General features: G+C 54.3%; 1 protein-coding gene across 5 annotated transcripts in view; it reads right to left on the reverse strand.

Annotated features, from left to right (window-relative positions):
- Positions 1 to 5224: 5224 nt before the first annotated feature.
- The window catches only part of ARHGAP10 (Rho GTPase activating protein 10), a 362697-nt gene continuing 352968 nt past the window's right edge, over positions 5225 to 14953 (reverse strand). For all 5 annotated transcript variants that reach the window (XM_051819397.2, XM_070047462.1, XM_070047463.1 and 2 more), the window contains one exon: positions 5225 to 5975. In XM_051819397.2, coding sequence (XP_051675357.2) covers positions 5887 to 5975 — 89 coding nt within the window. In that variant the 3' untranslated portion in view covers positions 5225 to 5886. The remainder of the gene's footprint in view (positions 5976 to 14953) is intronic.

Below are 14953 nucleotides of genomic sequence, written 5' to 3' on the forward strand. Positions count from 1 at the left end.
TTTTTAATTTGGTGCTTGTTCAAATTACTTGCTTTCAGGAAAAGGAGACTGTTTGGTAGCTAACAAATTGAACTTTGTTTTAATGCAGTAAATTCAGTTTTAGAATACAGTTCAGCCAGTGAACACAGCCCTGGAAGAGTACGGGTCACAACTTTTTTTTTTTTTTTTTTTTTTTTTTTTAGGTAAAGCAACTATAAATGAAGGCAGTATTCTATATTAAAATGTTAGAAGTCTGTCCTATTTGGAATCAGGGCTTTTCATAGAGAGAACCCTACCTTCAAACAAAAGCTATCTTGGGCTGCGGAGGGAGGCCCCTCCCTATGTGCACCCGTGGTTAAAGTGGGTGGCCTTTCTGAGCTGAGCAGGCTCCTTCTTGGGTCAAGGGTAACTTCGTGAATTTCTAAAAGTGCTCTCAGGCCCAAAGACTTCAACCACACATTTAGGAATCATTAGCCAAGAACTGAATCTCTGGCACTGAGACAGCCAGCCTGTGTATGCCACAGCACCAAAACAATGCCCAGAGATGTATAGAGAATTAGCAGTCTGTTTGCTGCTGCATGTTGAAGGCCTCCAAGCAAATTAAACACAAAACTGCCCCTTTATGTAAAAGTCAGCCCTAACATACTTTTCGACAAACTGTGCAAGTATACAGTTTTAAGGTTTGTTTTGTTTATTTGAAGGGCAGAGCAAAAGATGTTGCAGGGGGTAGAGGAGTAAGGGAAAGAGAGCAAGCTTTCATCTATGGGTTCTTTCCCCAAGTGGCCACAGCAGGAGAGTCTGGACCAGGCAGAAGCCCAGAGACCATAACTCCACTCCTGGTCTCCTACATGGTTGGCAGGGGCCCATGTACTTGCTATCATCTGCTGCTTTCCCAGGTGCATTAGCTGGGAGCTGAAATGAAAGTGGACCAATTGGACCTCAAAACCAGTACTCTGCTATGGGATGGTAGCCTCCCAAGTGGTGGCTTAACCTGTTGCATCACAACACCGGCCTCACTACAGTTTGCGTATGATTACAGGTTATCTCTGGCATTTTGCTCCCAAGTCTCCAACTGCTAGTGCAGTTTTCTTTTACAATGAAAGCTGTGTCGCCAATAGCATTGGCCAAGAGAAGATTAAGATCAGATCTCAGCATTCAGCATGGCCCAAGACGCTAGCCAAAGCAAAGAGTAGCAGGCAGTTAGCTGCTGCCACTGCTAACAAACCACCCTCCACTTTGGTGGCTTAGACTAACCAGTTCTTACTCTTCAGGCTCAGCTGACCTGGGGCTTGTTCATGCTTCTGTGGTCAGCCTGCAGCTGTGTGGTCTACAGTGGCCTTGCTCCACATGGCCTCCCGGCCTCCAGCAGGCCAGAGGCAGGACTCTGGGAAACACTGGAACGGACTAATGTTTGCCAAGCTTCTGATGCCATCAAGTTTACTCCTGTCCCATTGGCCACAGCGAGTGGCAAGGTTAAGCTCCCAGGCACACATGGATCCTGGCTGGAGTCAAAGACTGGGATGGTTAAATCCACATAGCATTAGCAGCTACGCAGGTACTCTGTACAATGTGCATGTTACCTGGACAGTGGTTTTCCAAGATTTCCATGGCCTACAGACCCCATTTCTGTGGCCCTAGGGATCTTCATGGTCTAGGCCTGCTGATCTCAGTGGGTCTCATCATACTCCTCCCGCTCTGCCTGTGTCCCCTTCATTGCTAAACCCTACAAGGAAGACACCCAGCACCAACACAAGCACCAAGCTTCTGGACATGAGTCCCAGGCATATTCACTGCCCATGTACAAGGTACAGGTCCCTTCTTGGCCAAGAAACCAAAGTCTTTCTTTCCATCAGTGATCTGCAGATACAAAGCATCCCCAGCGTGTTCTTCTAGCCAGACATTCAAGCAGGACGAGAAGGAGCCCAGTTGTCCCAGCCAGCAGGGGCACCCGAGAGCACTCCATAAAGCTAAGAGCAGAAGAGCTGCTTGAGGTCACCTGGGCGCAGCGACAGACGTGGGAGAAGAAAGAACACGCTGTGGCTCATGAAGGTTCAAGAAGTCACAGAAACCCTGTGGCCAAGGCAGGAGTCATCAGGACCGGCTTTGAGAGAAACCGGACGGTGGTGGCCAGGTCGAGGTGCCCAGCCCCAGGGTGAATGGGGAACACAGACAAGGCCAAGATGAAAGGGGCGGAGAGTGCCCTGGGGAAGCAGTGACAGGCCATCAATGCAGGGCACAGCCCAAGCACAGGGTGCTGCTTCTGGAGAAACAGGGGCAGCTAAGGGATGAGAAAGGGGGCCAGAGACTCAGCGCCACCCCCACAGGGTGCAGGCAGCCTGCCTTCTCCTATGTGCTCCATCTCGGGCAGCCTCCTTCAAGCACTGTACCTTCCTGATCGTGTCCCTGTCACAACATTCCAGTGACAGTACTGCTCTCTCCACTCACAGAATGAAACAGCAGCACGAGGAGGCCAAGTAACTTTCTTGAGGTCCCCAAGGTGCAAAATTGTGCAAATCAGCTGCCAAAGTATGTTGTTTCTAACCCAAAACAACAGTTTCTAGCCACTGCATTCATTTCCTAGAGCTGCTGAAACAACCAACCACAAACTGTGTGGTTCTCTCTCCAAGGTTCTGGAGGTGTCAGAGGGTTGCTCCCTCCAAGGGCAGAGCTGTCCAGGCTACTTCCATGGCTCACAGAGAGATGGCTGTCTCCCCGCTGCATCTCTCCCTGCCAGCCTCCCGCCACGTGTGAGTCCCCCAGGTCCAAATTCCCCCTTGGTGTACGGACACGATTCCTGCAGGATTAGGACCCATCCTCACCGTGCTCACCTCAACTAGCTACCTCTCTCATGATCCCATTTCCAAAGGAGGACACAGTCTGAGCTCCTGGAGGTTAGGACTTCAACTTACCAATTTGGAGAACAATTGACCCCTAACAGCCAGAGTCCTCCACTGGCCCCGAGACGGCTGCTGCAGCACAAGAGTGTGTGACCAGCACAGGGACCCTGAACAAGCTTCCCTCCAGCTCGGATCTCACTGGGACAGCAGGATAATCCCTCTGGCCTTACACAATCACTGCAAGGAAAGACTGAGTCCAACTTGCATCATGGCCACAGACACCCATTGCTATCCCTGCCCACACCCCAGCGGCAGACGCTCCTGCTAAGACAAAGGTAGGTGGAGGCTGCAGCCCACAAGCCTTTGGCTCTGGTCTTGCCTTGCATCGTCTTTACAGGTACAGAAGCCAGCAAGGATGGCCCTGTAGGTGGCACCATCAGATACGTACCCTGCAGCCCCACTAAAAGCGAGAACCACACAGTCCAAGTGCCCTCTTTTGCCCAAAACCACCGCCGTGCCTCTGGGCAACCGCAGGTGGCAAACCTGAGCTATGTGGCGGCAGCAGGGGCTGCGGGAGCTGAGCAGAGGTGAGGCCCGAGCACACGGGCCTGACTTCAGCAGAGGCGCAGGGCTCAGCCACTCCCATCCAGCAGGCACAAACACACACACCCCGTATCTCTTCCAGGAAAACAATGGAGGACCTGCAGCAAAACAGAACCCCTCCCGAGCCCACTACTAAGTGTACATTGGGCCAAGCCCAGGGGGAAGCTCCCTGCCCACAGGCCACAGCAAGCCTGGCCCCACCGATGCTTATGGGTCACATTCTCAGGGTAAACCACCTCCAGGCTCCCCCTGAAACTGCCCTGTTTTGCCCCAGATAACCATCGGGTGGGTATGAAGCTCGGGGGGGGTACCAGAGCACTGTTCTGGGGCTTTACTCCCATCACACTAGCATCTTGCAGAGCAGATGGCCCTGACAACACATGCAAGCCACATTCATGGCAGTTTCCACTAACTGAGCGCCTACTGTATACTGGGCGCGCTACTCCTATTAGGCTGTCTCAATTCCAAACCCACTGGTATCCTTCCTTGGAAGGAGGCAGGAACAGAACACGGGTCATTTATCTTGGCCAAGGTTGCCCAGGTGTGTGGCCTCGGCGATTCCCTCCACCAAGTAGGCGGAAGTACTTCTGGGGTGATGGCTACTGGGCATGCCTCACTGTGAACAATGGAAAATGACCCTAAGCAAGACAATCATGTCCAGGTGCTGTGAGTCCAAGCCAATTAGGAAAGTAACAGATATTACCACCTAGTGTCAGCCCAAACCCATTCTAAGTGCCAGCAGGTGTACCCTTTCCTGCAGGCTTTGGTGACGGGGGATACGCCACACTTCCCGTCTACACTCCAGAGATCCTAAGCAGGATAAGGATAGGGAATAAAAGACAGGACACTGAAGGTTAGGTCTCAGGGCCGGCTGGGTATAGGGCGGTGCTAGGCTCTTCAGCAGTCTCCGTGTGTCCCAGTGAGCCACATTTCGGTATTGTAAATTACGCTGCACCGAACTTGTCATTGCTATTTCCAAAGGCACATTCCCCGCTACACAGACGACCTCAAATTCCACACCCTCACGAAGTCCTGGGAGCCAGTAACCAGCGAAGCAGCGGGCACTTGAATCGTTCAGTTCTTCCGGGCAGGGGGCAACAGGCACACCCCCCTTACACGTCTGCCAGGGAGGTGCCTCCTGTAGCGAGAGAGGCCAGGCCCCCAGCAGCCACTGGTGCAGGGCAGGCCTCAGGATGCTGCAGCCACTGAGGCTGAGCTCCACGCTCCCAGGGAAAGTCTGCTGTGCGCCCAGAAACTTTGGCTGAGCTTGCTTCTGGGAGTCAGGGGCTGCGCGCACCGGGGACAGCCATCAGCCAGCCTCAGGCATGGGGCACATCTCGGGTCATGCTTACAGGTTCCTCTGGAGTGCTCGGCAGACCTGTGCTGTCCCCACAGCCCTTCAGAGGGGCTCACTCCACAGGGAGAGCTGAGTGCTGAGGCCTGGAAGAGAGAGGTGCATCGGGGGTGTGGGGGAAAGTTGTGCAAGGAAGCTGTCAGGAGGGCCGGCCCACACACAGCTCACACCCCAACCAGACCCCCCAGGGAACAAAGCCCAGCCCTGCCCAGGTGCCCTGCAAGACTGGAAGAGGTGCCTGAGGGACGCCACATTTCAGACATGGTCACTGCCCCCAGGAACTCACCCTGCCGTGGACAAGCAAGGCGCCCCATCACCAAGGTATACCTGAGAGCATGCAGCCCTGTCAGTGAAAAACACATTTCCCACCAGAGGCTGCCGCCGAACCCTAAATTGTTACAGGAGGTGTGAGCCCGCGATCTCTTCCCCACAGTGGGATGGACACACCACGTAGCAAATTCCATTTTATTTCATGGACAGAGACCTTGGGGGCAGAAGGTGGTACTGGGCAGACAGCACACAGGTGAGGAGCACCAACACGAAGCCTGTCATAAATACACCGGAGTGCTCTGTGGGTGGAGTGGGCGTGGGCTCCGCCGCTGGCCCTCAAGGAAGGAGCAGGCTTGAAATGAGCATCTCTGCTTCCTCTGGGTCAAGACCAAGTCCCCGGCACCAGGGACAGCCCTCGCTGCACCACAACGACCGAAGCCAAGCGTGCACCCTGCGAACCTAACACTGTGAGTGAGGCGTGCAGTCCCTTGTCCAGTCTCAGCAGCAGGTGTGCTGCAGGGGGCGGGATCCTTTGCAGGTCTGCCAGTGTGATCACCAGTGGGAGTGGCAGGGGGCGGGTCCACAAGGCCGCCCTCCCTCCTGTTCTGTGGGTGATTACGAATCCCAAATCCTGACACTTGACAGATGAGAAGTCCATCCTGTTCATCTTGGCGCTCTTCTCCCGATCCACAAATCTACAGCTCTGGGCAGTGACGTCCAGCCCCGCTCCCCAGGCCCTGGGGTGCTGGTGGTGACGGAGAGCGTGGAGGTGGTTGTGGGCTGTCCCCGGAAGGTGCTTGGGAGCCAGCGTCAGCCGGGGCTCAGGGGGCTCCGGGGCCAGAACTACAGCAGCTTGACGTAATTCTGTGGGATCAGTCCCCTCTTGCCGTTCAGAGTCCCTTCCAGCCAGCCAGGTTCCCTGGAGCTTTGTACTGAAAAGGAAGAAAAACCACTGTTTACCAAAATGCCCCCATGTCCTGGCTTCCGAGTGCTGGCTGAACCACTGTGAATCCCGAAGGCTCAGCACGGGGGTGGCTGGCGGAGCCTGAGGCCCATTTCTGGGATGTTCAGCCTCGCCTGCAGAAGGCGTGAGGACAGGCTGCAATGGGCTCCACCCACGGTCCTCACCCGTCTTCCGTGTCTCCGACTGGTCTCCCAGTGTCTAGGAGGGGCCCCTTCCAAGCCACCACGCACAAAGCTGTTCAGTCAGCTTCCCCTCCACCTAGAGTCACAGCCAAGCTCCCCAGCGGTCTGGTCCACATGCGCTAGGGCCCTGGGCCCTGCCCACCTCTCCTGGAGCCCCTCCTGCTCCATCGTATGTCACCAGTGTCAGCTGCAGGGAATGAGCTGCAGAAATCCCAGCTGGGCTCCAGGCTTCTGCACGTGCAGCACCCTCTGCCAGGAACGCCTTCCCCTCGCTTCTCCACCAGGCAAGTCTCCCTTGCCGGAAGCCAGGTGGGCTGCCTCCCCCTCTCAGGAGTCCTCCTTGGCCCTTCTCAGCACTTACAGGCCGCGTGGGCATTGGCTGAGCACTGGTCTGCACCCCAGGCTGGGTGGGAGCTCAAAAGGGCAGGCCTGGTCCTTATCAGTCAGGGCACAGTGCCCGGCACTCTGCAGGTGTCCACAGACACCCGCGATGAACACAGAAGAGAACGGCTGCAGGTTGGACAGCAAAGGGTGCAAGGTCCAAGCCCCCATCAGCAGCGAGTGGAAATCAAATGCAGGGGCATTTAACAGGCCCCAGCACAGGCTGCCAGCCACAGCCAGGAGCCTCAAGTACAAATGAGAGCAGGTATGAGCCCGCCCTGCAGGTCAGCTCAGGAGCTGGCCATGGAATCTAATGGCCAAGAGCCCAGAAGTGGCCCAGACTGGCAATGAGTCTGGAGCCCTGACAGCCGGCAGTCCCCAGGCACAGAGGCTGCAGGTGAGGACCTGCATGGCCTCCTGCCTCGAGATCTCACCTCTCTCGGGAGCATCACAGCCCAAAATACCTATGCCAGGCTCTTCTCTATCCTTGGCTTATCAAACGGCCTCCTCCAGGGACAGCCTGATGGTTACGTCTACATGTCAACCTGACGAGGCCACAGGACCCAGAGACTTGGTCCCATGCCAGTCCATATGTCTCTGTGAAGACATGGTCAGGGACTCCAGAGGTGGTGATGTGGTTCACAGCTGCACCAGCAAAGAGTAAAGAATATCAGCCCTCGAATGTGGCTGGCCTCGTCCCACCAGGTGAAGGCGTGAACAAAACAAAGACGGGCCTCTCTGGAAGATGGAGGACTTTCGCCAGCTGTCTGCTTGCATTTGCACTCTGGCTGTGAGCCTTGCCTGGGTCTCCAGCCTGCTGGTCTACCCTGCAGGTTTTAGTCTTGCCAGGCCCCACAATCACATGAGACAAATCACTCACTCACTCACTCACTCACACACTCTCACACACACACTCCCTTTCCTGGACAACACCGACAGATCCAGGCAGTCTCAAGAGTGAGGCAGCACCGCACTGTGCGGAGAACTGAAGTGGGGAGAACTAGAGTCCCCAGGGCCCTGGCTGGAGCTCTGGCTCTGTCATGAACAGGTGCCCCTGCAGGGTTTACCTCATGTCCCAGCCTGGTTTTCTCCATCTCCAGAATGACAGCTCATTGGAAGCCATTGCAAACATTAAAATGACACCATTTATAACAAGGGGGATGGCAGGGACACACCGTGTCCATGTCCATGGATGATGGTGACTCTATTACTGCAAAAGCAAAACACGAGTATGTCCACCCTCACTTTCTCAACCTGTAAACACTGTTTCTCCTGGCCAGGGTTTATGGTCCCGCTCCAGGGCCCCTTGTACAGCACTGTCCAAGGCCCCCACCCCACACCCTTCGGCCAGGGCTTTTCTGTATCTGCCTGGGCCTGTTTGCCTCATTCTACAAACAGTCTTGGGAGGTGGATAAACAAGGTGCCTTCATTTTGGTTTCACTGCTGCTGTGAAATTTGGTTTCCCAATTGAGAGCTGTGTGGCATATGACTATGCTGCTGCACTCAAGAGAAATTTAACAAACACACGAGGCAATCAAAGCAACCCGTCCTGATAACCCAAAGCACTGCAGAACTTGATGGCCATGCTGGGAAGCCGCAGAATGCACAGAAACCCATCAGAGTGGAGAGGCCCCGGAAGGAGCTGATCAAAGCCAGCTGGGGGCTGGAGGCTCTCAGTCGTGTTCTCTGAAGACGTCCCAGGACTGTGTCACGAGGCCAGAATCCCATGTCCTCACCGTGGACCCTGCCTTTCCAGAGCAACCCTGACCACAGCGAATGGTGCTAATGTTGCTCCTCCTCCTCTCTCAGTGCGGCTGGCTGAGGCCCCAGGCACCCAGGCTCCTCCAAGAGAGGATGCAGGGCGGGTGCTGTGGTGCAGAGGTGAGGCCGCCACTGGCGGTGCCCGCATCCTGTATCAGAGCGCCGGTTCTAGTCCTGCCTGCTCTGCTTCTGATCCAGTTTCCTGCCAATGCATCCTGAGGGACATCAGATGATGCTCTAAGGGCTTAGGCTGCTACCACCCACGTAGGAGACCTGCAGTCCCCAACTTTTGGCGATGGCCTGGTCTAGCCCCAGTTGTTGAAGTATTTGGGCAATAAAACAGTATGTGGAAGCTCTGCTCTTCTCTCTCTCTCTCTCTCTCTCTCTCTGTGTGTGTGTGTGTGTGTGTATCAATCTGCTTTTCAAGTAGATGAAAATAAATAAAAATAAACATTTAGGGGCCAGTGCTATAGCAGCACAGGTAAAGCCACCACTTGCAGCTTCAGAATCCTCTATGGGCACCAGTTCATATCCGGCTGCTCCACTCTCAATCCAGCTTCCTGCTAACACGCCTGAGAAAGCAGTGGAAGATGGCCGAAGTTTGGTCCCCTATAACCATGTGGGAGACCTGGAAGAAGCTCCAGGCTCAGGCCTGGCCCAGCCTTGGACTGTTGTAGCCATTTCGGAGTGAACCAGCAGATAAAAGATCTCTGTCTCTTCTTCTCTAACTCTGCCTTTCAAATAAATTAAAAAAAAAAAAAAAACTTTAAAAAAATTAAACATTTAAAAACAACGTTGGTGAGTCCTACAAGACAGGACAGGGCAGGACCAGGAGAAAAGGACTAGTGTTATTCATGCTGTGTTTACGGTAGGCTTCGGACAGCACCACTATTTTGACAGCCATCACTTAGGTTTGCAGGAGCTGGATTGGAAATGCTTCTGGGGGGCCCAATCCCTGGCTGTGGGGTCCCAGGCTGCTGTGACACACCTGACCCAGCAGCCTGGCCAAGAGCAGTGGCACTCGAACCCTCAAACTCCCTGCAATCACAGGTACCATACAGGGCTTCAAGGGACAGGCAAATGCTGAGATGGGGCCTAAAACCCTCCATAGTCCACTGGGGAAAACTCCAGGAGTACCTGTCCATCATTCACGCATGTAGTAACTCACCATCCCAGGGCAGGGTGGCAATGACAGCAGGGGTCCTGGCAGGCACACGTGGTCTGGCCAAGCTTGAGCAAGGCCTCCTCCCCAGCAGGCTGTCTGTGGGCATGGCAGGGTTCTGCTTTCACTGCTAGGGCCAGGCATGGCCTCATCCGTGTTTGTCATTTCCCCGTGGGCTGCATCCTGCACATGGGGACCTCAGCCCAGAGGCCCTGCTCTCCCTCAGACACCAGAACATGGAGCCAGCTCGGTGGGGAGCCAGGGGCCGTAAGCCTGGAGAGCTCAAGGGTGCTTCTGATCTCCTCCTCTGGGAGGCGGTGGACATGGGAAGGAATGGGGCAAGCAGATCAGAGACAGTCCCCTCTCCTCCTGCCGCTGGGCTGCCATCAGGGACAGGCGGGTCACTAGCTGCACCACTCACGCCAGGAGGCTGCGGCAAGCCAGCTGCTCACGAACCACTCACAGGACACAGACAGACAGTGCAGTGGCCCCTGAGCCGGCACTGAGGCGCACTCCCTCTGAGCCAGGCACCATGCAGGACACAAGCCACAGACCCTGCCCCGCCACTTACACACCGCGCAGCTGTAGGCCAGCTGCAAATCTGGGGAACCCCGATGAGGGTTAGACCACCACCCCTGTGATCATGCCTTTTGCTAGTGGTAGTAAAATGTATATAACAAAGCATAGCATTTGAAAGCACAATGTCATTTTCAGTGGCATGACGGACATGTACAATCTGTGTAATCACCACCACTACCCATTTCTAGAACTTCTGCAGAGACTGTACTGATTCCTCCCTCCTCAAGCTCCCAGCAAAAGGGAAAATCTCGCACTGTCACTCTGCCTTCCAAATAAATTTTCAAAAATTATTAAAAAAAAAAAAGCAGAATCACACGTAACTTGTTCTTCTGTAGCAGGCTCATCTCACCTCCCCTAACACTCAGGTTTGCCCCCACAGCCTCATGTTTCAGACTCTCCTTACTGTCATGGCTGAACTACGGTGCTTTGTATGTTCACGCCACACTCCGCTTATCCACTTCCACTCATCTGCTGATGGACATTTCTGGGGTCGCTGCTGCTGGCCACTGTGAGCGAGGCTACAGTGAACACGGGTCTGCAGGTATCTGCTCAAGACCCAGCTCTCGATTTCCCTGCGTAGAGATACAAGTGCTGGGTCCTACAGGAGTTCTCAGATTAGGACCCCCTGCACCATCCTGTGTACCCCCACCCCAGTGCTGCCCCCCTCCCTCCCCTCAGCGAGGGCCCTCGCCACACATCCTCGTCGACACACTTGTTATCCTCTGTTTTCTCTCGATCCTGGCCGCGTTGATGGCGGTGAGACCCTGGCTCACTGTGGTTCCACCATGTCATCCTGGTCTGCCATCCCCTAACAACACAACACTGGAGCTGGTGACAGTGATCATCCAGGAGGAGCCAGCTGTCAGAACCAAGCAAGACGCAGGCTTTTCAGTATAATGTAAACAATGTGAGAGACAAACATTGAAATCATCATGATACAGCGAACACCGGGAACTCAAACTCAACTCAAGAACTACTGTGTGACAGTAGGGAGGCTTGTGTCCTGGCCCTGCCCCCTCTCCACCTCACCCTCAGTGGCTAGAATTCAGTGTTTCTCATTCTCTTTCACCAACTGTGGTTAAAACAGTGTTATACGCAAGTACACATCCCTGATATTTATCTTGCCGATTTCTGAGCTTAGCCAGAATCCCATGACATTCAGTCATCTCCTACTTATTTTTGTACTTAATGTTTTTGTTTTTCTTAAGGTTTCCCCACATCAGGAATATCTAGGAACAAAACTGTTGGGTTGTGGGGGTATATTCCCGATCCATTTCTCAAGATAACGTCAAATCATCTTCCAAGGATCATTCTGTCTCTGGTTAAGACCTTTCAGGTTTACTTGCTAGAGGCTTGTGAGGAGTCATCCGTCCACACCTGCTCCCGAAGCACTGGGGAGATCAGACAGTGTCTACAGTGGAGGTCAGCAAAGAGCCTGGGGCAGCAGGAACCCAGCGTGTGCCAGCTCTGCCGGGCAGCCCTGGCGAGGGCTGGCTCTGCCCGTCTCAGGGGAGGGTGGACAGCTGCAGGGCTGTCTGTCTGGAAATAGAGCAGTACAGTCTGGCCACAGAGAGGGGCGTTTCTGGGGCTCAGAGAAGAGGGAAAGGCTCCCTGTCACTCACAGGAGCCACGGGTGCCCTGAGACTGGACACACACAGTATGTGGGCAACCGGCAAACAACGGCTGTGTCTCCTACAGAGGCGATCCACAGGCTAGAATCCGAACTCGCAGCTCAAGTCCGGGCCACACGGAAGGAGCAAGGGACGGCTGCCAAGCAGCCTGACAAGTGAAGCTGCCTTCCACACTCGGGTGTAGGATTTCTCGCGGCTGTCTCTATTCCAAGCCACCTGACGAGTGTGGCCCAGGGGTCACTCTGACCTGGAGCTTGTTTTTTCCAAAGGCCACTGAACGCCATAAACCGATTTCCTTTGCAGCCTGGAAGAGGAAGAAAAAGACCCTGCAGTGTGAGAGTGGTGCTGAAGCCTGGAAGATTCCGACAGGGTCAGCGACCACAGGGAGACTAGACCATCCTGGGTGTTTCACAACACAGAGTGTGGCTGGTTCCTGGCACCACTCCTGCGGGCTGAGCGGTAAACAGTGGCCACTTGGAGCCTGGCTCCCCAGAAGCTGAGGGCGGATGACCGGCCGGCCCATCTTGCTCTCTCCCCGACAGCTGTCAAGATAGGAAAACCCCACAGCCACTGGGGAAGGGCCTCGCTGGCCATGTTCTGGGCAAGCCCAAGCCACAACCAGCTGAGAAATCAACTATGCATCGGAAATGAAGGTGTGAACCTGCACAAAAAAGATGGAGCCGTACGCAAGGGCCTTCACTTGCTGTGCCCTGCAGGAACCACCCCTAAAGGCAGCAGGTCCAACGGCATCTATTCTGATTGCCTCCTGCAGTACTTATGTGCACCACCACAAAACAATCGGAGAGGTACCAGCGAGATGAGCGCTGCCACGAAACCAGACACTCACATGCTCAGGCAGGGAGACGGTGTCAACACATCCGCAAGGCGTTTTCGGAGCAGCTGGCCTCTGGGGAGGGACTGTGGAGACACCCGGGGTGCCCCAGCCAGCAAGTCCAGACAGAGCTGGATGCCAGCGCCCCAGGGCACTGAATCCAAGGAAGACATGACTTGGCTGAACACGCAGACATGTCCGTGGCATACACCCATGCACCCAGGGTGACACGCGGTCAGCCACAGCCTCCACACAAGGCTGCTGCACTCAAAGCCCTGTCTCCCAGTGGCTCCCGGTGTCATCCTGGCCCCTGCCCTAAATCCTGCAGACATCCCAGGATAGGGCGCAAGAAGAAGTTGTGCGGGGTCACTCAGGAAGTGGAAAAGCAGGAGTCTAATCACCGACAAGGCAGGAGAGAACTTAAAAATGTCCCTGGAAAGTGGAATTTAAGATAACTATTTTGGTGCAAATCCATGCACAGTTTTTTTTCATAACATGCACTGTCCATGAACTTCTTAAGGACCTCTTGTTATTGCAACTAACAATAGCAATCCTTTGTCTGTGGCTATCCATCACTCTCCTCTTCCAAACCACGGTGAGGAACTGGTGTGTGTGTCCATCCCCGTATGACAGTATGCACGTGTACACAGACACATACTCTCTTAGGAAGACCCCTGCAAGGCATCCAGAGCGGGAAAACTTGACTCTCCCTGGTCAGACGCTGACCACGCTCTCCCACCCTCTCCACGCGGGAAGATGCGGTTCTGGTGCAGGCTCTGGCACTTACCACACCACTGCGCCCAGGGAGGAGTCATCTGTTCACTGTGGTTCTCCCTGGTCTACGTCCTTGCTGGTGATGGGTCTAAAGGCAGTGATCTGACCCAGTTCTGGCTACTGAGACACAAGGGCTGGGACACTAGGGAGAAAGTTCTGGAAAAGTTTTCCCACACAAGGATGAAATACCCCATCTGGTGTGTGGCCACAACGCTCAGAATGGCGACAGCCGTTTTGCCCCAACAGGGGACCCAGCCATCAGCCTAAGTGTACAAGCCAGGAACACTTGAGCACAGAGATGGAAAAACTTTGACCTTTGACAACATCTTTGAGAAGATGAATTAAGCAACTCTATAGAGTTCTCTCCTTCCCAGCTCCTGATTGTGTCAGCTAATGCAGTCTCATGGGTCAGTGTTTGTTACCTGCAGCCTAAAACATCCTAACAGGTACCTTCTAACCAAGGTAACCATCACACAAACAAGATCGAGCATGGGACCTCGGAGGCTCCCAGACAAATCGATTCACACAAAGTGCGTGTTCATCAACGCTTCTCAGGTGGCTGAGCTGCAATTCTGCTACCTCTGCACTCCCTCTCGCAGCACAGCAAGCCGACATCTAATGGGCTGGAGGAAGGTGGCTACTGCACCACGCTCTCCTGGCAAAACTGTGTGAACAGACAGGTACAGTGACAGGACAGCGGCCTTGCTTCTACTGCAAGAGCAGTGCTTCTCCACCAAGTGTCATTCTCTTCTACGTGGCGTTTTATGGCTGCTGCTTTCTGAAGCCACCACAAAGTCTCTGGCTCCCAAGAGCACATACCACGTGCATATCAGAAACTATTCTAAATGGGGCAACTTGCTTTCTGCAGAACACCCGTCAGCAAGTGCTACATTGCCAACAACACAGCCAGCACGCACTGTGGTCACGTATTCCCTGCATCCCAAACATGCTGGTGAACCCACCGCGTCATGGCAAGGATCTCAGGTTCCTGCTGCTCCCCCAGAACTCTTCTGGGGAGCTCCACCCACACGCAGCATCACTGTTTCCATGACAACCAATGACTTTCATTACGAGCAGGACTGAGGAGAGGAGAAATCAAGAGTATGGGGAAAATACTCTCGTGGAGCCACAGGAGACACATTGGAAATCTGACGCCAGGCAGAGCTCCTAGATGTGTGTGAGGAGCCAACACTCACATACAAATTGACACCCCCGCCTCAACACGCAAAGCCAGCGTGCCCCATGTGGAGATCACGTTGTTCAAAGCAGCACAACCACAAAGCACAAGGGACAGAAGAGTCAAAAATTTCCTGAGCACAGTACTCTTTTCTGATAACTCAGATTTGGCCAACTTGAAGCCTGTTAGGAAGCTGGGTTAGGGAGCCTAGGGGAACGAAGGAAAAAAAAACTGGGGTACAAATCACCAATGTTTCCTACCCGCGAGTGGCACTGGCTTCTTTCTACCAGGAGCACCGCATGGGAATGGAAAGGCTGCAGAATAATTCAGATCAGCACCTAGAAGCCTGGCACTCCCTGCCCAGGAGCCACACGGTGGGCTCTCTGCTGGCCAGAGTGTCAGGGGACATCCACGCCACCCGGGACTGCCCACGGGCCTGTGCTTGAGATATGCTGGGCTCCCAGAAT

The sequence above is a fragment of the Oryctolagus cuniculus genome, chromosome 8 (genome assembly GCF_964237555.1).
Source record: "Oryctolagus cuniculus chromosome 8, mOryCun1.1, whole genome shotgun sequence".
Taxonomy (NCBI): domain Eukaryota; kingdom Metazoa; phylum Chordata; class Mammalia; order Lagomorpha; family Leporidae; genus Oryctolagus; species Oryctolagus cuniculus.